Source organism: Procambarus clarkii, chromosome 1 (genome assembly GCF_040958095.1).
Source record: "Procambarus clarkii isolate CNS0578487 chromosome 1, FALCON_Pclarkii_2.0, whole genome shotgun sequence".
In the NCBI taxonomy this organism is placed as follows: domain Eukaryota; kingdom Metazoa; phylum Arthropoda; class Malacostraca; order Decapoda; family Cambaridae; genus Procambarus; species Procambarus clarkii.
In genome coordinates this window covers 61,216,313-61,240,182 of record NC_091150.1, presented here as the reverse complement: position 1 = coordinate 61,240,182, position 23,870 = coordinate 61,216,313, and the positions used below count along the sequence as shown (strand labels likewise).

Sequence of the window (23,870 nt, the reverse complement as noted above, 5' to 3'; positions counted from 1 at the left end):
GCGTCACCATCGTGGGCTTCACCATCGTGGGGCGTCACCATCGTGTGGCCTAACCATCGTGGGCTTCACATTCGTGTGCCTCACCAACGTGGGCCTCACCTTCGTAGGCCTCACCATCGTGGGCTTCACATTCGTGTGCCTCACCAACGTGGGCCTCACCTTAATAGGCCTCACCATCGTGTGCCTCACCTTCGTGTGCCTCATCTTCGTGTGCTTCACCATCGTGGGCCTCACCATCGTGGGCCTCACCATCGTGGGCCTCACCTACATGTGCCTCACCATCGTCGGCCTCACCTTCCTGTGCCTCAACATCGTGGGCCTCAGATTCATGTGCCTCACCATCGTGGGCCTCACCTTTATGGCCCTCACCATCGTGGTCCACAGCTTCAGGTGCCTCACCATCGTGGGCCTCACCTTCGTTTGCCTCACCATCGTGGGACTGACCATCGTGGGCCTTACCTTCATGTGCCTCACCATCGTGTGCCTCCCCTTCATGTTCTTCACTATCGTGGACTTCACCATCGTCGGCCTCACCATCGTGGGCCTCACCTTCATGTGCCTCATCATCGTGGGCCTCACCTTCATTTGTCTCTCCATCGTAGGCCTCACCTTCGTGTGCCTCACCTTCGTGTGCCTCACCTTCGTGGGCCTCACCTTCGTGTGCCTCACCTTCGTGTGCCTCACCATCGTGTGCCTCACCATCGTGGGCCTCACCTTCATTTGTCTCTCCATCGTGTGCCTCACCTTCGTGTGCCTCACCATCGTGTGCCTCACCATCGTGGGCCTCACCTTCGTGTGCCTCACCTTCGTGTGCCTCACCATCGTGTGCCTCACCATCGTGGGCCTCACCTTCGTGTGCCTCACCTTCGTGTGCCTCACCATCGTGTGCCTCACCATCGTGGGCCTCACCATCGTGGGCCTCACCTTCATTTACCTCACCATCGTGGGCCTCACCTTCATGTGCCCCACCATCGTGGCCTCTCCTTCATGTTCTTCACCATCGTAGGCTTCACCATTCTAAGCCTCACCATCGTGGGTCTCACCTTTGTGAGCCTCGTGGGCCTCACCATCGTGGGGCTCACCTTCGTGGGCTTCAACTTCGTCGGCCTCACCTTCGTGTACCTCAACTTCGTGTGCCTCACCTTCGTAGGCCTCACCATCGTGTGCCTCACATCGTGGGCCTAACCATCGTGGGCTTCACCAACGTGGGCCTCACCATCGTGTTCCTCACCTTCGTGGGCCTCACCTTCGTGTGCCTAACCATCGTGTGCCTCACCATCGTGGGCTTCACCTTCATGTGCCTCACTTTCGTGGGCCCCACCTTCATGTGCCTCACCAACGTGGGCCTCACCTTCATGTGCTTCACCATCGTGGGCCTCACCATCGTGGGTCTCACCATCGTGTTCCTCATCCTCGTGGGCCTCACCTTCATGTGCTTCACCATCGTGGGCCTCACCTTCGTGTGCCTCACCTTCGTGTGCCTCACCCTCGTGGGCCTCACCTTCGTGTGCTTCACCATCGTGTGCCTCACTATCGTGGGCTTCACCTTCGTGTGCCTCACCATCGTTGGGTTCACATACATTCGTGTGGCTCACTTTCGTGGGCCTCACAATCGTGGGATTCACCTGCGTGTGCCTCACCTTCGTGGACCTCAACAACGTGTGCCTCACCATCGTGGGCCTCACCATCGTGGGACTCACCTTCATGTGCCTCACCATCGTGGCCCTCACTATCGTGGGCCTCATATTCGAGTGCCTCACCAGCGTGGGCCTCACCATCGTGTGCCTCACTCTCGTGGGCCTCACCTTCGTGGGCCTCACCATCGTGGGCTTCACCATCGTGGGGCGTCACTATCGTGGGCCTCACTATCGTGGGTCTCACCTTCATGTGCCTCACCATCGTGGGCCTCACTATCGTGGGCCTCATGTTCGTGTGCCTCACCATCGTGGGCCTCACCATCGTGTGCCTCACCTTCGTGTGCCTCACCTTCTTGTGCCTCACCTTCGTTGGACTCACCATCACGGGCCTCACCTTCGTGTGCCTAACCATCGTGGGCCTCACCTTCAAATGCCTCACCATCGTGGTCCTCACCTTCATGTGCCTCACCTTCGTGGGCCTCACCTTCATGTGCCTCAGCATCGTGGGCGTCTCCTTCATGTTCTTCACCATCGTGGGCATCACTATCGTGGGCCTCACCAGCGTGGGCCTCACCTTCAGGTGCCTCACCATCGTGGGCCTCACATTCATGTGCTACACCATTGTGGACCTCACATTCATGTGCCTCACCTTCTTGTGCTTCACTATCGTGGGCCTCACCATCGTGGGCCTCACCTTCATGGGCCTCACCTGCATCTGTCTCACCTTCGTCTTTCTCGCCATTGTGTCCCTCACCTTCGTGTGCCTCACCATCGTGGGCTTCACCATCGTGGGCCTCACCAAAGTGGGACTAACCCTCGTGTTCCTCACCTTCGTCTACCTAACCTTCTTCTGCCTCACTTTCGTCTACCTCACCTTCGACTTTCTCACCATCATGTCCCTCACCTTCGTGTGCCTCACCGTTGAGGGTCTCACCATCGTGGGCCTCACCATTGTGGGCCTAACCTTCGTGGGCCTCTCCTTTGTGTACATCACCAGTGTGGGCCTCACTTTCGTGTGCCTCACATTCGTGGGCCTCACCTTCGTGTGCATCACCGTCGTGGGCCTCACCTTCGTGTGCCTCACCATCGTGGGCACCACCTTCATGTGCCTCACTTTCATGTGCTTCACCTTCGTGCGCCTCAGCATTGTGGGCCTCTTCTTTGTGTGCCTCACCTTCGTGTGCCTCATCTTCCTGTGCTTCACCTTCGTGTGTCTCACCATCGTGGGCCTCACCATTGTGTGCCTCACTATCGTGGGCCTCACCATCATCGGCCTCAATATCGTGGGCCTCTCCTTCATGTGCCTCACCATCGTGGGCCTCACCTTCGTGGTCCTCATTTTCATGTGCCTCACCATCGTGGGCGTCACCTTTATGTGCCTCACTATCGTGGGCCTCACCTTCATGTGCCTCACCATCGTGGGCCTCACCTTCATGTGCCTCACCATCGTGGGCCTCACCTTCACCCAGCAAACACAAATCATCTAGGAAACGTTCGTTTATCTCTTCCCGTAGGTGTGGGAATGATTTTCATTGAGAATGGTGCAGGAGAGCCTTTGAGAAGCTATTAATCAAAAAATCCAAACTCAAAGGTTTTATAATAAATTGTTTTTAACAACTATTTTGTTCCTAATGTATTACAAATAGTTTTTACATGTTTAAATATAAAATTCATGGTGTTATTTTGTAAAATTCATTAATAAATTGTGAATGATATATATTGGCTCAGTGAAACGTTCAAAATCCATTTAGTTATAATATATGATCAGAAAAAAATAATTTTCCAAATTTTCTAAAAATCGCTCTTTTTACACAATTTGACTCCTTATGCATTCCAATAAACACTAATATCATGTTTAAATATATAATTTATGTATTATTCCCTAAAATAATTTATATAAATTGCATATTCTAGCTTTGGACTAACAAAAGTGGTGAACAATTTCTTTAGTATTTCGCCATCCATGTATTTAAAAGCAATTCTGAAGTTGGAATGCATGGCATAGGCTCCTCACACAATGTTCTTTATGTGGTCCTCAGGTGATACTTTTCTATTTAGAACTACCCCTAGATCTCTTTCTTTATCAGAATTCCTTAAAGATTTCTCACATGGTAGTGGTTGTTATATGTAATGGTGGAGGTTGTAATGTGTGTGTGGTGGTAGTTGTAGTGTGTGGTGGGCTTCTTATATGTGCTATCAATCTGCTGTGTGGTGCCTATTATTTTTGTTTAAATTACCAGTTGATGCCGGCACGGCAGTCGATGCCAACACGGCAGTCGATGCCAACACGGCAGTCGATGCCGGCACGGCCGTTGATGCCGGCACGGTCGTCGATGCCGGCAAATCAGTCGATGCCGGAACGGCAGTCGATGCTGGCACGGCAATCGATGCCGGCACAGTATGTGCTGTCTGTGAATTCCTCAACCCTTATATCAGGCAGTTTATATATTAGAATAATAATTAGGTTTATTTTTCTTCCTTAATTCCAAGAACCTCTACCACCACATTGAGTTTAGTAGCTCTGTGCACGTCAGGTGCTGTTTAATATACAGACCTACCCATTTGACCTAGTTTCTCTATCACATCTATATAAATTGTAGTTGGGAATCCAGATTTTACTATCCATGTAATCTTTTTTATTTCTTTTTATATATCTAATTGATTTTTTCTAACAGTTAAACAGAAAATAGTTTAATGGTATTTATTTATTAAATTTATATTAGTATTTATTTATTTTGGTATTTATTTATTATTTATATTATCAATTGAACTACAGTAGTTAGTTTTTATCATCCGAATGCACCAATATGTCTTCATTCTTCCCAGATGAAGGAACTAGGTAATGTTCATCAGCTGAATGCACCATCTGAAGCTTTTCCACACTTGATATTGATTCCACACTTAAATACCATTGCAAGTATTTCACAGCACACCAGGCTAAAAACAAACTCCAAAATAGCACCTGCCTATTAGTTTACAATCAAAATATCCTCAAAAAAGCAAGAGTAACGCCAGTCCATAAAGGAGGCAATCCGGCGGACATAAACAATTATAGACCAATATCAAATCTACCCATTCTATCAAAAATATTTGAAAAAATTATTGTAATTATTGACTGTAATTACCATATTATGTATCCTCACATTCCCAATGTACCTTCTTGTATATGCATAAATAAATAAATAAATAAATAAATAAATAAATAAATAAATAAATTAAATAAATATAACGCACTTCTCGGCCTACTATGCCGGACTGGACTTGTGATCCTGTGGTCCTAGATTCGATCTCAGGCACTGGCGAGAAACAATGGGCAGAGTTTCTTTCACCCTATGTCCCTGTTACCTAGCAGTAAAATAGGTACCTGGGTGTGAGTCAGTTATTACAGGATGCTTCCTGGGGATGGAGGCCTGGTCGAGGACCAGGCCGCAGGCACACTAAAAAAAAAAAAAATTATGAATTATTATTCAATAACTGTTAGAGTGCCACAGGGCAGCATCTTGGTACCTCTCCTATTTCTTATATACATCAATGATCTGCCTATTGTCTCTAACATTTGTTTCAAACTGCAGGTACTGCAGGCAACTACAACAGCACTACTGAACCGGTACAAACTGCAGGTACTGCAGGCAACTACTACAACACTACTGAACCGGTACAAACTGCAGGTACTGCAGGCAACTACTACAACACTACTGAACCGGATCATTCACGTAGAAACAAAGGAAAATATCTACAGAAAGGTAATGTGAAAAAATAACATGCCGCATTTTTTTTTTTTTTTCTATGGTACAATACTTTGCTCAGTTGTTAATTTTATATGAAGTTCTCACAAATTCATTAATAATAGGTGTTTTTACATTGAACTTTATTACCATCCTTATCTCTAATTTTAAAAAATGTGATATGAACCGCCAAATTCTATTATTTGTGGCTACGCCTATGGTGTCCCATCCCAGCACTGTCATATAATGCTTTGAAACTACTGATGGTTTTGGCCTCCATCACCCTCTCACCTAACTTGTCCCAACCGTGTCTACCACGCTGCTTGCGAAAGTTAATTTTCTAATATTTCTGTAGCATCTTTGTTTGGTTACCTTTTACAATATCTTCTTTTTATTATACCATCTAGTTTTGGCATTTTATGCCTCTAACCTGGAAGCCACTTATTGGCATGTCTATACCTTTTCCAGTTTGTTGATGTGATTCTTTAGATATGGGCACCATACAACCGCTGCATATTCCAGCTGTGGTCTAACAAAAGTTTTAAACAATTTCTTTTGTATTTGACCTATGTATTTAAAAGCAATTCATAAATGTAAGCAAGTGTAACATTTGTCTCCAGGTGTTCTTCACATTTAGCTTTAATTATTTTTTCCAATATTTTCACTTACACTTGTAATACAGGGTTCGAGGTTCCCTATAGTGTCCTTTATTGAAATAGAGTTTAACAACCATTTCAATGTCCCTATTTTCTTTTAGATTATATCTCAACATATAATTAATGTCCAACAGGACATGATTACTCTTTCCAAAGGGAGGATGGTATTAAATATCAAATATCTCTTCTCCTTTTTTTGTGAATATTTGATCTAGTACTGATGGAATAATTTATATAATAATCACTAGAAATTATTTAGATAAGAATTTGAATTTATGCTTGTCTTTGTTTTGGCATGACTCTATTTCCACATGTTACATTTCTGCATGTCTCCAATTCTGGAAGTGTTCACTTTTGCATGTGCCTGACAAGGATGTTATATGCACCAGCATTAATTATTACTCACTCTTGTAACAACCCCCACACCAGCTTTTCTCAGCAGACAGTTTCCCACAAATTGTATATAATGCATGACTTATTTTTAGAATTTTAATACATATTGCATCTGTCAATACATTATTAACAATAATATAGGTAATATGGTAGTCTAATGTAGAAATTTGACACTTTAACAGAATGTACGAGTATAAACGTAATGTAATAATTCAATAATTACTATTTGTAGTTTTATGTATTTAAAACTATTTGGTAAATATTTTCTATACAATGCTAATACGCTTCCACCCCTGACAGAATCTGTGGTGCAAGCCTTACCTTGTTGAGCGCAATAAGAAAATTGTCTTCAAAACCTGGAATATTTGCAATGTAATATTAAGTAAGTAAATTTTATAATTTTTGTATTATATATGTATGTGTATATACTGTATATGGATATATGTGTATATATTTGCATATCAAGTATTGCTGATATGTTGAAGCATGTACTGTATTGGTGGAAACAGATACACGGTTAAGATTGCCAATTTACTGTAGTCTAGTCTAATTCAATCATTTTTAGTAATCTTTGAGAACATTTATGGTTGAAGTTGCCGGTGCCAGTGGACCACTTTGTGCTTTAGGCCTGGTGGAGCTTGGTCCACCAGGCTGTTGTTTGGAGTGGCCCGCAGATCCACATACAGTCTGCATATGATATACAGTCTGTTGATCAATTGAACTACAGTAGTTAGTTTTTATCATCTGAATGCACCAATATGTCTTCATTCTTCCCAGATGAAGGAACTTGGTAATGTTCATCATCTGAATGCACCATCTGAAGCTTTTCCACACTCATGATACACGAGAGGTTTAAAAAACTTTTAAAACTTTTAAAACTTTTTGACCTATGTATTTAAAAGCAATTCAAAAGTTAAAAAGTGTAGCATAGGCCCCTCGCAGAATGTTCTTAATATGATCCTCAGGTTATAGTTTTCTATCTAAAACCACCCCTAGATCTCTTTCTTGATCATAATTCTTTATAGATCTCTGTGGCTCGATCATAGAAACTGAGTAAATTCGTTACACTGGACCTTCCAGATCGAATACCATGCTGACAGTCTGATATATCATTCAGTACGTCTGCATCTAAAATTGAGCAATACCGGATTTATTATTTGGTTTTATAAATTTTATAATTATAATCTTAACTTATTTCAGAGACCATAAGTAATCTGGGCTTCGAACTCAACAGAAAAGCCTTCCGTAGACCTGCTTCTTTGCTACATAATAGACAAAATTTAGTAAGCATTGATTTATTGTGTGTTTGTTTATTTATTTATTTTTTCTTTATATACAAGAAGTTACATTGGGGGAGAGTACAGTGACTTGAAGTTATACATTCTTGTAAAGCAACTATCACTCATAGCGTTTCGGGCAGATCTAAGTATAGACCAAGGAACTTACCATCTTTTTTATTTCTGATGTTAACATTGTGTAACTATAGATGAATTGCATTTGTTGATTTGCTCCCAAGTAAGATGTTGTAGGTCCTTTCTATGTTTAGTGTGAGTTTGTTGGTTGACATTAATAAGTGGATTTTTTTTTAATTTATTGTTTACATCATTATTTAATATGAGTGGGTTGGAGTCTGAGTATATGAGGTTAGTATCATCATTATCTCATATCTCAGTGATTTTGTCGTAATGGTCAAGTAGCTGTACTGTACAAGTAGAGGACATGAGAGATAGCTGTAAGAGGTATTTCAATATCTTCCTGCTCTAAATCCATGTTGGCCTGGATTGTGGAGGTCATTGGTCTCTATAAAACTAGTAACCTGACTCCTGATCACTCTCAAATAATTTTATTATGTGGGATGTTAGTGCAACTGGTCTATAATTCTTTGCCAATGCTTTACTACCTCCCTTGTGTAGAGGAGCTATGTCTGCTGCTTTAAGAGCCTCTAGTATCTCCCCCGTGTCCAAGCTCTTCCTCCACACTATACTGAGTGCCTGTGCTACTGGCACTTTGCATTTATTTATAAATATTGAATTCCATGAGTCTGGACCCGGGGCTGAATGCATGGGCACATTGTCAATTTCTCTTTCAAAATCTGTCACACTCGTGTTGATATCAGTTATATTTACAGGGGTTTGGATATCACCCATAAAGAAGTTGTCCGGATCCTCCACTTTCATGCTTTGTATCGGAGTGCTAAACATGTCCTCATACTGCTTTTTTAGGATTTCACTAATTTCTTTGTCATCCTCAGCATATGAAGCTTCACTAGTACGAATAGGTCCAATACAATCCAGTGGTTTTTGCTTTTCCTTGTGTAGGATTTTTATTATCTAGAACATTTTCCCAGTGAATGTTTGTAAGTTCCCTTTTTTTTCTCCCAGTCTATCCTTTTATTATTAAAATTGAATATATTGAATAGCCCTTCTCGCTTGTTGTTTCTCTTGGGCCTACTACCGTTATTGATGTTAGTTTGCACTTCAATGAGCTTGTGGTCCAAGTACGTAGTGTCTGAGACAGTAATGTCTCTGATTAGCTCATCATTGTTCGTGAATATGAGGTCGAGTGTATTCTCGTTCCTAGTCTGTTTTGTTATGTGCTGATTGAGCGAGAATTTGTCACAGAATCTCAGTAGTTCTCTGACCTGTGATTGGTTATTTCCATTTCCATTTTGGGTGTGTTGTTTTGGTAGTGATTCGTCCAGTTCTGGTAGTAGTGCGGTTGTTGTGTGGTGTAGTACTTGTGTGCTTGTTAATGACTTGTATTCCAGTCTTGTGGGTATCTCCTTTCCCCTACGGGCCAACTGCTTTGTTCTTACCTAGCATTTTGCATTGTTTGGGTATGAATGTTTGTGTGCCGTATATTTTGCAAAATTTGCCATATATCTCATTATTTACTCCTCTGCCTAGCAACAAGTCTGTCTAATTATACTCATTAACTGTTTTTCAAAGTTCCCCATAGTGTCCTTTATTGAAATCGAGTTCATGAACCGTTTCAATGTCCTTATTTTCTTCTAGATTATATCTTAAAGTATATTTAAATGTTATTGTTATTATTGTTATTAAATGTTATTGTGACATTGCAATGCAATTGAGCTATGTTGTTTACCATACCGTTCATTTCGTGAGTATAAGTATAGATGCCACACTTGTGACAGGTAAAACCATGCCTTTTTTGAAAAACAGCACCGTCTGTTGCACGGAAGAGCAACCCACACTATATTATGTTGCGATATTATTTAAATATTTCCGATTGCATTGATAATTGAAATTTTCATAGATTTCAATTTATTTTCATTTCGATTTAATAATTTTGTGTGACATTGCATTGAAATTGAGCTGTGTTGTTTACCATACTGTTCATTTCATGAGTATAGTTTATTTTTTTATTTTTTTCATTTCATTTTTTTAGCTGCTCTTATTTTTCAGTGATGGGAATATCAGATCATTTGATGTTCCCAATTTTCTGATGGAAGCATCAGACCATTATAGAATGCATCGGATGAGGTAGTTTGGAATGGTGGGGAGGACGAGAGGGGGGGATGGTGGGGAAGACGAGGGGACAGAGGAGAGGGTAATGGTGGGGAGGACGAGGGGACTGGGGATGGTGGGGACAGGGGAATGGAGAATGCTGAGGAGGACAAAGGGACAGGTGAATGGGAGATGGTGGGGGAGGAAGAGGGGACAGGGGAGGGGGAAATGGTAAGGACGACGATGGGACGGGGAAGTGGGGAGAATGTGGGGACGGGGAAGTGGGAAGGACGAGAGGACTGTGGAATGGGGAATGGTGGGAAGGACGAGGGGACGGAGGAAGACTGGAGAACAGGGGAACACCTCAATAAACGCCAACAATGTTATTACTCTGTGGCTTCTTGTCTCCTGACAAAGTGAATTATAATTATATCTATATATCAATTAATTCTTGTAAATTTCCAGAAGCCTGTATCAACACCCACACTAATATAACTGAAAGAGATGTTGAGACAAGTATTGCTGATATGTTGAAGAACGCCCCAAACAAACTCGGTGGAAACAGATACAAGGTAAAGTTTGCCAATTTGCTGTAGTCTAATTCAATCTCTTTTTAGTAATCTTTGTGAACATTTATGCTATGAATAAGATAAAATAATGTAATTGATTTTGACTAAATATGTAGATATATTTAATTTTCTGAGCACTAATAATGAAAGAAAACCAAAATAAGAGGTGGCTACTATCTCTAACAATGGGCTGGAATAATGCAGGATATACTATTGTTTTATAAAGATTCATGTTTTAGTTTTTTTTCTATAATATGGAAAGGGTTTTTACTTAATAAATTAAATATTATATAATAAAATAATTTATGTATTATTGAAATCAATTAGTAACAAACAATATTTCATTACAGGGTGGTGAAGCAAGAAGACATGTGCATCACACAACAGACTTGGATATGACGAATACTGAAAATGGTGGCGAGCCTGGTGGCATACCGCTGAATCTTCTCTAGTGTCTATATAGAATCTAAATATGTGTGTGTGTGTATATATATATATATATATATATATATATATATATATATATATATATATATATATATATATATATATATATATATATATATATATATATATATATATATATATATGTTATAATATATATATTATATTATATTATATATATTATATAATATATATATATATATATTATATATTATTATATATTATATATTATTATATATTATATATTACATTATTATTATATATTATTATATATATATATTATATTATATATTATATATATATTATATATTATATAATATAATATATTATATTATAATATATATATTATATATATAATATATGCAAACAAGCCTGAATGGTCCCCAGGACTATATACAACTGAAAACTCACACCCCAGAAGTGACTCGAACCCATACTCCCACAACTGGTATGTACAGGGACGCCTTAATCCGCTTGACCATCACGACCGGACAAAAGGAAGTGATAGCCGAGGCTATATGAACCACTTCCCCGCCGGCACTCGGATGGTAATCTTGGGCATAGCATTTTATCAAATCACCTCATTCTTTGGGGCACACGTGAGGAACACAAATGCAAACAAGCCTGAATGGTCCCCAGGACTATATACAACTGAAAACTCACACCCCAGAAGTGACTCGAACCCATACTCCCACAACTGGTATGTACAGGGACGCCTTAATCCGCTTGACCATCACGACCGGACAAAAGGAAGTGATAGCCGAGGCTATATGAACCACTTCCCCGCCGGCACTCGGATGGTAATCTTGGGCATAGCATTTTATCAAATCACCTCATTCTTTGGGGCACACGTGAGGAACACAAATGCAAACAAGCCTGAATGGTCCCCAGGACTATATACAACTGAAAACTCACACCCCAGAAGTGACTCGAACCCATACTCCCACAACTGGTATGTACAGGGACGCCTTAATCCGCTTGACCATCACGACCGGACAAAAGGAAGTGATAGCCGAGGCTATATGAACCACTTCCCCGCCGGCACTCGGATGGTAATCTTGGGCATAGCATTTTATCAAATCACCTCATTCTTTGGGGCACACGTGAGGAACACAAATGCAAACAAGCCTGAATGGTCCCCAGGACTATATACAACTGAAAACTCACACCCCAGAAGTGACTCGAACCCATACTCCCACAACTGGTATGTACAGGGACGCCTTAATCCGCTTGACCATCACGACCGGACAAAAGGAAGTGATAGCCGAGGCTATATGAACCACTTCCCCGCCGGCACTCGGATGGTAATCTTGGGCATAGCATTTTATCAAATCACCTCATTCTTTGGGGCACACGTGAGGAACACAAATGCAAACAAGCCTGAATGGTCCCCAGGACTATATACAACTGAAAACTCACACCCCAGAAGTGACTCGAACCCATACTCCCACAACTGGTATGTACAGGGACGCCTTAATCTGCTTGACCATCACGACCGGACAAAAGGAAGTGATAGCCGAGGCTATATGAACCACTTCCCCGCCGGCACTCGGATGGTAATCTTGGGCATAGCATTTTATCAAATCACCTCATTCTTTGGGGCACACGTGAGGAACACAAATGCAAACAAGCCTGAATGGTCCCCAGGACTATATACAACTGAAAACTCACACCCCAGAAGTGACTCGAACCCATACTCCCACAACTGGTATGTACAGGGACGCCTTAATCCGCTTGACCATCACGACCGGACAAAAGGAAGTGATAGCCGAGGCTATATGAACCACTTCCCCGCCGGCACTCGGATGGTAATCTTGGGCATAGCATTTTATCAAATCACCTCATTCTTTGGGGCACACGTGAGGAACACAAATGCAAACAAGCCTGAATGGTCCCCAGGACTATATACAACTGAAAACTCACACCCCAGAAGTGACTCGAACCCATACTCCCACAACTGGTATGTACAGGGACGCCTTAATCCGCTTGACCATCACGACCGGACAAAAGGAAGTGATAGCCGAGGCTATATGAACCACTTCCCCGCCGGCACTCGGATGGTAATCTTGGGCATAGCATTTTATCAAATCACCTCATTCTTTGGGGCACACGTGAGGAACACAAATGCAAACAAGCCTGAATGGTCCCCAGGACTATATACAACTGAAAACTCACACCCCAGAAGTGACTCGAACCCATACTCCCACAACTGGTATGTACAGGGACGCCTTAATCCGCTTGACCATCACGACCGGACAAAAGGAAGTGATAGCCGAGGCTATATGAACCACTTCCCCGCCGGCACTCGGATGGTAATCTTGGGCATAGCATTTTATCAAATCACCTCATTCTTTGGGGCACACGTGAGGAACACAAATGCAAACAAGCCTGAATGGTCCCCAGGACTATATACAACTGAAAACTCACACCCCAGAAGTGACTCGAACCCATACTCCCACAACTGGTATGTACAGGGACGCCTTAATCCGCTTGACCATCACGACCGGACAAAAGGAAGTGATAGCCGAGGCTATATGAACCACTTCCCCGCCGGCACTCGGATGGTAATCTTGGGCATAGCATTTTATCAAATCACCTCATTCTTTGGGGCACACGTGAGGAACACAAATGCAAACAAGCCTGAATGGTCCCCAGGACTATATACAACTGAAAACTCACACCCCAGAAGTGACTCGAACCCATACTCCCACAACTGGTATGTACAGGGACGCCTTAATCCGCTTGACCATCACGACCGGACAAAAGGAAGTGATAGCCGAGGCTATATGAACCACTTCCCCGCCGGCACTCGGATGGTAATCTTGGGCATAGCATTTTATGCCCATAGCACACCCCAGAGTCACTTCTGGGGTGTGAGTTTTCAGTTGTATATAGTCCTGGGGACCATTCAGGCTTGTTTGCATTTGTGTTCCTCACGTGTGCCCCAAAGAATGAGGTGATTTGATAAAATGCTATGCCCACGATTACCATCCGAGTGCCGGCGGGGAAGTGGTTCATATAGCCTCGGCTATCACTTCCTTTTGTCCGGTCGTGATGGTCAAGCGGATTAAGGCGTCCCTGTACATACCAGTTGTGGGAGTATGGGTTCGAGTCACTTCTGGGGTGTGAGTTTTCAGTTGTATATAGTCCTGGGGACCATTCAGGCTTGTTTGCATTTGTGTTCCTCACGTGTGCCCCAAAGAATGAGGTGATTTGATAAAATGCTATGCCCAAGATTACCATCCGAGTGCCGGCGGGGAAGTGGTTCATATAGCCTCGGCTATCACTTCCTTTTGTCCGGTCGTGATGGTCAAGCGGATTAAGGCGTCCCTGTACATACCAGTTGTGGGAGTATGGGTTCGAGTCACTTCTGGGGTGTGAGTTTTCAGTTGTATATAGTCCTGGGGACCATTCAGGCTTGTTTGCATTTGTGTTCCTCACGTGTGCCCCAAAGAATGAGGTGATTTGATAAAATGCTATGCCCAAGATTACCATCCGAGTGCCGGCGGGGAAGTGGTTCATATAGCCTCGGCTATCACTTCCTTTTGTCCGGTCGTGATGGTCAAGCGGATTAAGGCGTCCCTGTACATACCAGTTGTGGGAGTATGGGTTCGAGTCACTTCTGGGGTGTGAGTTTTCAGTTGTATATAGTCCTGGGGACCATTCAGGCTTGTTTGCATTTGTGTTCCTCACGTGTGCCCCAAAGAATGAGGTGATTTGATAAAATGCTATGCCCAAGATTACCATCCGAGTGCCGGCGGGGAAGTGGTTCATATAGCCTCGGCTATCACTTCCTTTTGTCCGGTCGTGATGGTCAAGCGGATTAAGGCGTCCCTGTACATACCAGTTGTGGGAGTATGGGTTCGAGTCACTTCTGGGGTGTGAGTTTTCAGTTGTATATAGTCCTGGGGACCATTCAGGCTTGTTTGCATTTGTGTTCCTCACGTGTGCCCCAAAGAATGAGGTGATTTGATAAAATGCTATGCCCAAGATTACCATCCGAGTGCCGGCGGGGAAGTGGTTCATATAGCCTCGGCTATCACTTCCTTTTGTCCGGTCGTGATGGTCAAGCGGATTAAGGCGTCCCTGTACATACCAGTTGTGGGAGTATGGGTTCGAGTCACTTCTGGGGTGTGAGTTTTCAGTTATATATAATATATATATATATATATATATAATATATATATATACACACACACATATATATATATATATAGGTTAGATAGGTTAAGTTAGGTTAGGTAGGGTTGGTTAGTTATCATATATCTGCATTAGTTTTAACTCGTTTTAACTAGTTTTAGTTAGTTTTAACTAAAACAAGCTACTTTTAACTTTATATATATATATTATATATATATATATATATATATATATATATATATATATATATATATATATATATATATATATATATATATATATATATTATATAAAAAGTTTGTGAGGAAGACCTCTGGTGCCAATGTGGGGACCCATAGCCTCGGAGAAGAAAATAAAAAGTATTCAGAGGAGACCTTGTGGTCACTCACTAAACACTAATATTATCTCCTACCACCCCCATTCTTTTGTATGTACACATATATATTTGCTTTATTTGAACTTTGTTACAAAGAGGGAGTTACATATAGGTTACAAAGATGGTTATCATAGGTTGTTATCATATATATATTATTTGTATATATATTATTTATATATATATTATTTATATATATATATATATATATATATATATATATATATATATATATATATTATATATATTATATATATATTATATATATATTATATATATATTACACTACACCCTTATATATTACACCCTAATATATATATATATATATATATATATATATATATATATATATATATATGTCGTACCTAGTAGCCAGAACTCACTTCTCAGCCTACTATTCAAGGCCCGATTTGCCTAATAAGCCAAGTTTTCCTGAATTAATATATTTACTATAGTTTTTTTCTTATGAAATGATAAAGCAACCCTTTTCTCTATGTATGAGGTCAATTTTTTTTTATAGGAGTTAAAATTAACGTAGATATATGACCGAACCTAACCAACCCTACCTAACCTAACCTAACCTATATTTATAGGTAAGGTTAGGTTAGGTAGCCAAAAAAAGCTAGGTTAGGTTAGGTTAGGTAGGTTAGGTAGACGAAAAAACATTAATTCATGAAAACTTGGCTTATTAGGCAAATCGGGCCTTGAATAGTAGGCTGAGAAGTGCGTTCTGGCTATTAGGTACGACATATGTATATATATATATATATATATATATATATATATGTCGTACCTAGTAGCCAGAACTCACTTTTTGGCCTACTATTCAAGGCCCGATTTGCCTAATAAGCCAAGTTTTCCTGAATTAATATATTTTTTCTAATTTTTTTCTTATGAAATGATAAAGCTACCCATTTCATTATGTATGAGGTCAATTTTTTTTATTGGAGTTAAAATTAACGTAGATATATGACCGAACCTAACCAACCCTACCTAACCTAACCTAACCTATCTTTATAGGTTAGGTTTGGTTAGGTAGCCGAAAAAGTTAGGTTAGGTTAGGTTAGGGAGGTTAGGTAGTCGAAAAACAATTAATTCATGAAAACTTGGCTTATTAGGCAAATCGGGCCTTGAATAGTAGGCCAAAAAGTGAGTTCTGGCTACTAGGTACGACATATATATATATATATATATATATTAGTGTAATATATAAGGGTGTAGTGTAATATATATATATATAATATATATATATTAATATATATATTATATATATATATATATTACACTACACCCTTATATATTACACTAATATATATATATATATATATATATATATATATATATATATATATATATATATATATATATATATATATATATATATATTAAATATGACCGAAAAAGTAAGATTAATAATTCTAACACGAATTTTCTCAATCTTTCGTTCATTTCTTTTCACTGTTGGAGGTAAATCAAAAATCAATTCTCCAAAATTCATTTTTATTTCTAGTCTGACGCGACACGAGCGCGTTTCCTAAAACTTATTACATTTTCAAAGACTTTAGTTTACAAATACACAACTGAATAGAACTTACGCATCTCCGATTTTATATCTACATTTGAGTGAGGTGGAAGGGGTGATGTGGCATTAATCAACACAAGACAGAACAAGGGGTGGTATTAATAGGGTATTAATTTCATCAACACAAGACAGAACAAAAGGTGACATTAATAGGGTATTAATTTCATCAACACAAGACAGAACACGAAACAATGGGTATTGAATAGAAATGTTTGTAGAAAGCCTATTGGTCCATATTTCTTGATGCTTCTATATTGGAGCGGAGTCTTGAGGTGGGTAGAATATAGTTGTGCAATAATTGGCTGTTGATTGCTGGTGTTGACTTCTTGATGTGTAGTGCCTCGCAAACATCAAGCCGCCTGCTATCGCTGTATCTATCGATGATTTCTGTGTTGTTTACTAGGATTTCTCTGGCGATGGTTTGGTTGTGGGAAGAGATTATATGTTCCTTAATGGAGCCCTGTTGTTTATGCATCGTTAAACGCTAGAAAGAGATGTTGTAGTCTTGCCTATATACTGGGTTTTTTGGAGCTTACAGTCCCCAAGAGGGCATTTGAAGGCATAGACGACATTAGTCTCTTTTAAAGCGTTCTGTTTTGTGTCTGGAGAGTTTCTCATGAGTAGGCTGGCCGTTTTTCTGGTTTTATAGTAAATCGTCAGTTGTATCCTCTGATTTTTGTCTGTAGGGATAACGTTTCTATTAACAATATCTTTCAGGACCCTTCCCTCCGTTTTATGAGCTGTGGAAAAGAAGTTCCTGTAAAATAGTCTAATAGGGGGTATAGGTGTTGTGTTAGTTGTCTCTTCAGAGGTTGCATGGCTTTTCACTTTCCTTCTTATGATGTCTTCGACGAAACCATTGGAGAAGCCGTTGTTGACTAGGACCTGCCTTACCCTACAGAGTTCTTCTTCTTACCCTACAGAAGAACTATATATATATATATATATATATATATATATATATATATATATATATATATATATATGTCGTACCTAGTAGCCAGAACTCACTTCTCAGCCTACTATGCATGGCCCGATTTGCCTAATAAGCCAAGTTTTCATGAATTAATTGTTTTTTGACTACCTAACCTACCTAACCTAACCTAACCTAACTTTTTCGGCTACCTAACCTAACCTAACCTATAAAGATAGGTTAGGTTAGGTTAGGTATGGTTGGTTAGGTTCGGTCATATATCTACTTTAATTTTATCTCCAATAAAAAACAATTGACCTCAGACATAATGAAATGGGTAGCTTTATCATTTCATAAGAAAAAAAATAGAGAAAATATATTAATTCAGGAAAACTTGGCTTATTAGGCAAATCGGGCCTTGAATAGTAGGCTGAGAAGTGAGTTCTGGCTACTAGGTACGACATATATATATATATATATATATATATATATATATGTCGTACCTAGTAGCCAGAATGCACTTCTCGGCCTACTATGCAAGGCCCGATTTGCCTAATAAGCCAAGTTTTCCTGAATTAATATATTTTCTCTAATTTTTTTCTTATGAAATGATAAAGCTACCCATTTCATTATGTATGATTTCAATTTTATTTTATTGGAGTTAAAATTAACGTAGACATAAGACCGAACCTAATCAACCCTACCTAACCTAACCTATCTTTATAGGTTAGGTTAGGTTAGGTAGCCGAAAAAGTTAGGTTAGGTTAGGTTAGGTAGGTTAGGTTGCCGAAAAACAATTAATTCATGAAAACTTGGCTTATTAGGCAAATCGGTCCTTGCATAGTAGGCTGAGAAGTGCGTTCTGGCTACTAGGTACAACATATATATATATATATATATATATATATATATATATATATATATATATATATATATATATATATATATATATATATATATATATATATGTCGTACCTAATAGCCAGAACGCACTTCTCAGCCTACTATTCAAGGCCCGATTTGCCTAATAAGCCAAGTTTTCATGAATTAATGTTTTTTCGTCTACCTAACCTACCTAACCTAACCTAACCTAGCTTTTTTTGGCTACCTAACCTAACCTTACCTATAAATATAGGTTAGGTTAGGTTAGGTAGGGTTGGTTAGGTTCGGTCATATATCTACGTTAATTTTAACTCCAATAAAAAAAAATTGACCTCATACATAGAGAAAAGGGTTGCTTTATCATTTCATAAGAAAAAAATTATAGTAAATATATTAATTCAGGAAAACTTGGCTTATTAGGCAAATCGGGCCTTGAATAGTAGGCTGAGAAGTGAGTTCTGGCTACTAGGTACGACATATATATATATATATATATATATATAAATATATATATATATATATATAATATATAATATATATTATATAAATTATTTATATATATATATTATTTATATATATATTATATATATAATTATAGTTTTTGTATTTTTGCTGATTTGTTAGTAAATAATAAAAGAAATATAAATTATTTGATTTTTTTACCCTTAAATTGGTTTTAATATTTAAATTGAAAACAATAATATAATATAAAAAATATAACAAAAATAATAATACAATATAAAATAAAATATAATAAAAATAATAATATATAAAATAATATAATTTAATTTCAAGAAATTTAACTTTAAACACAAAGATGTGAAAAGGGTTCAGATTTGGCTCAAACCTTTCACAAGAGATTCATATTGGTGTATGAATGGATTATGAATGACTCATGTTAGGATTGTAAAGTTGCCACAACATCTCAAATTAGTGTTAGATACAAAGGTTTTGGTTATAAGTTTTGGAAACCTATTTAAGTCCACAAACAATATCGTATCTGATACGATAAAACAAACGTTTCCAATCCTTTCAAATACTTTCTAGATATGTTGTGGCAACCTAAAATTGTTTGCTGGGCATGTGCCTCACCATCGTTGGCCTTACCTTCAGGTGCCTCACCATCGTTGGCCTTACCTTCAGGTGCCTCACCATCGTGGTCCTCACCATCGTTGGCCTCACCTTCATGTACCTCACCATCGTGAGCCTCACCTTCATGTGCCTCACCATCGTGGCCTCTCCTTTATGTTCTTCGCCGTCGTATGCTTCACCATCCTAACCCTCACCATCGTGGGCCTCACCTTCATGTGCCTCACCTTCATGTGTCTCTCCATCGTCGGCCTCACCTTCGTAGACCTTACCTTCGTGTGCCTCACCATCGTGGGCCTCACCATCGTGTGCCTCACCATCGTGGGCTTCACCATCGTGGGCCTCACCATCGTGGGCCTCACCATCCTGTTCCTCACCTTCGTGGGCCTCACCTTTGTGTGCCTAACCATCGTGTGCCTCACCATCGTGGGCTTCACCTTCGTGTGCCTCACTTTTTGTGGGCCCCACCTTCATGTGCCTCACCAACTTGGGCCTCACCTTCATTTGCTTCACCATCGTGGGTTTCACCATCGTGGGCCTCACCATCGTGTTCCTCACCCTCGTGGGCCTCACCTTCGTGTGCTTCACCATCGTGTGCCTCACCATCGTGGGCTTCACCTTCGTGTGCCTTACCTTCGTGGGGATCACTTTCGTTGGCGTCACCATCGTTGGATTCACCTTCGTGTGCCTCACCTTCGTGGACCTCACCAACGTGTGCCTCACCATCGTGGGCCTCACCATCGAGAGACTCACCTTCATGTGCCTCACCATCATGGCCCTCACTATCGTGGGCCTCATCTTCGTGTGCCTCACCATCGTGGGCCTCACCATCGTGTGCCTCACTTTCATGGGCCTCACCTTCGTGGGCCTCACCATCGTGGGCTTCACCTTCGTGAGCCTCACCATCGTGGGCTTCACCTTCGTGAGCCTCACCATCGTAGGCCTCTCCATCGTGGGACTCACCTTCATGTGCCTCACCATCGTGGGCCTCACTATCGTGGGCTTCATCTTCGTGTGCCTCACCATCGTGAGCCTCACCATCGTGTGCCTCATCTTCGTGTGCCTCACCTTCGTCGGCCTCACCATCGTCGGCCTCACCATCGCGGGCCTCACCTTCGTGTGCCTCACCATCGTGTGCCTCACCATCGTGGGCCTCACCATCGTTTGGCCTCACCTTCGTGTGCCTCACCTTCGTGTGCCTCACCTTCGTGGGCGTCACCTTCGTGTGCCTCACCTTCGTGGGCCCCACCTTCGTGTGCCTCACCTTCTTGTGCCTCACCATCGTGGGACTGACCATCGTGGGCCTCACCTTCATGTGCCTCACCATCGTGGGCCTCACCTTCATGTGCCTCACCATCGTGTGCCTCACCTTCATGTTCTTCACTATCGTGGACTTCACCATCGTGGGCCTCACTATCGTGGGCCTCACCTTCATGTGCCTCACCTTCATGTGTCTCTTCATCGTCGGCCTCACCTTCGTAGACCTTACCATCGTGTGCCTCACCTTCGTGTGCCTCACCATTGTGTGCCTCACCATCGTGGGCCTCACCTTCGTGTGCCTCACCTTCGTGTGCCTCACCATCGTGGGCCTCACCATCGTGAGGCCCACGATGAATAAAGAATATTCCACGCACAAAGAATATTCTGAAGTTGATGGCTGGTCAGGCTCAGACGTCGACTCAGGTAGATGGCGCTGAGGTGCAGTATGCAGGTGCGCGGTCGGCGAGTCACCAATCAGGAGCAAGCAGGCTGGGATGGGTAGTTTGCTGGTTGACGACGAGCTGGCATGGAGGGTGTGTGGAGTAGGGGGATTCTTGGGTCCGTTTTTCCTCCTGGTCAAAACGTTTTGTGCTACCGGTGACGTATCTTGAATGTAGCATCTTGTACTTGTATATTTGACGTAACTTTAAGTAGGGAAGAGCAGGCTCAATCTCTCTTGAAAGAGATTATCCTCACAACTCTCCCCCGAAGCCTGCGGTTCCGGGTGAAGTTACATCTTCAGGAGGTAGAGGGGTAGGTGTAGCAGCCTCTACCTCATAGACTCTGGAGAGGGCATCTGCTATAATGTTATTAGACCCCTTGATGTAGAGATCTCCAGGTTAAAATTCTGCAGATATCAAGCCCATCGTAGAAGCCGTCGATTGTTGAATTAGGCTTGCTGCATGAAGTGTAGGGGATTGTGGTCCGAGTAGATGGTGGTTGACCGAGCACTTTGCAGGTATGGTTTGAAGTGCTGCAAGTTCAGGACGATGAGTAGCTCCCTTTCGATCGTGCTGTAGTTCCTTGTAGCTGTAGTAGCTAACAGGTAGAATCTCCTCGCCTCGTTGTTGCATTAGGTCACCCCCGATGCCAGTACCACTGGCGTCGACATGGAGGATGAAAGGCTTCGTGATATCTGGCGAGGCGAGAATAGGATTAGAACATGGTAAAGGAGCACTATTATAGTCCTGTAAATTGGGATGAAGATCAGGTAGGATTTCCGATTTGGAAAGCACCGACTTAGTGTTAGTGCTTTCGGGAGAAGCAGGGAAGGTTTCACTGTGGAGGTATGGACCTTTAAATGTAGAGACTGATACCAACACAGGGGGGGAAATACCTTGATACTGCTTCAGGAGGTTGACATGGCACAGCTGGGTCTTTCGCCGCCTATCTGGAGTCTCAAAAACGTAGTTGTTGTTTCTGCTCTCCTTAATGCGGTAGGGTCCTGAAAACTTGTTTTGCAATGGAGAACCTGGGATAGGAAAATATGCCAACACGAAGTCTCCTGGTTTAAATTTCCTTAATTTGCTGCTTTGGTCAAAATGAGTCTTCATCCTCCCCTGTGCTCTCAATAGATTGTCATTAGCAAATTTACGTACTCTCTCTAGAATGTGTTTTAAGTTTTGAAGAAACTGAGGCACATTCTGAGAGTCACTGAAGGTGGCATTACGTAGAGAGTCTTTGAAAGCTTTGAGATTAGTACGGCACTTACGTCCGTAGAGCTTCTCATAAGGAGATACTCCTAGAGACTCATTGGGGAGACTTCTGAAAATGCACATGACGAGGTCAAGTTGTTTATCCCAGTCCTTCAAGGTTTCATTGCAGAATTTCTTTAGGAGTGTTTTAATAGTCTGATGACTACGTTCAAGAGAACCCTGTGAAGCAGGATGATAGGGGCTGGACAGTACCTGTGTGATGTTGAACTCTTACAGTGTCTTTTTGAAGAGATCACTGGTGAAGTTGGTGCCACAGTCGCTTTGAACCTCTCTTGGAAATCCATACTGGGTGAAGATCTTCAATAGGTGTTCCACCACAGTAGCAGCCGTAATGTTCTTTACTGGAACTGCTATGGGGAATCTGGTGGTAGGACACATGATAGTTAATATATAGGCGTTGCCAGAACTGGTCCGGGGTAAAGGACCAACAGAGTCTATGATGAGTCTGTGGAAAGGTTCCGCAGGCACCTGGATGGGTTTTAGTGGAGCCTGGGGAATAGAGATGTTAGGTTTACCTGCCATCTGACATGTATGACACTGTTGTATGTATTTTTTAACGTCTTTTACCATACCTGGCCAGTAGTAGTCTTGTCTGATTCCGTGGTAGGTTTTGTTGAAACCATAGTGAGAAAGAGCTCCGTGGGCCAGGTGTAGAATATCGGGCCGTAGGCTGGTGGGAATCACTAGTTGTTCGACATTCGCCCAATCGTCATCCTCCTTCAGCTTGCAGGGTCTGTATCTGCGGTAGAGCAACTCATTCTCTAGGAAGAACCCAGGGATACTGTCAGGTTGAGTCTCAGCCTGGAAGAATAATGGTGTTAATGATTGATCTTCCCTCTGTAACTTACGCAACTCCAAACTGGTAAGATTTGGGGGTAGATTCTGAGGGTCTTGAGGGACAGCGGTAGCAGTAGAGTCAGCTGGTTGCGGTCGTGCAGCTTGTGCACGGGTGGTCACCAAATCCGGAGGAGAAACTTTATCACTTTCTTGAACCTCTGCTGGAACATATTCAAAGATGGGATTAT

At 41.5% G+C, this 23,870-nt stretch overlaps 2 protein-coding genes across 2 annotated transcripts; one reads left to right on the top strand and one right to left on the bottom strand.

The window, feature by feature from the left end:
* Positions 1–3,135: 3,135 nt before the first annotated feature.
* On the bottom strand, positions 3,136–21,185 carry LOC138363757 (uncharacterized). Its single transcript, XM_069323153.1, has 5 exons — positions 21,180–21,185; positions 20,358–21,044; positions 20,068–20,272; positions 3,875–4,063; positions 3,136–3,200 (listed from the first exon to the last, which is right to left on the bottom strand). Exons 1-5 carry the CDS (start codon positions 21,183–21,185, stop codon positions 3,136–3,138), a joined length of 1,152 nt encoding a protein of 383 aa, XP_069179254.1.
* On the top strand, positions 21,184–21,567 carry LOC138363746 (uncharacterized). The gene has a single exon (XM_069323143.1). It carries the CDS (start codon positions 21,184–21,186, stop codon positions 21,565–21,567), a length of 384 nt encoding a protein of 127 aa, XP_069179244.1.
* Positions 21,568–23,870: the final 2,303 nt, after the last annotated feature.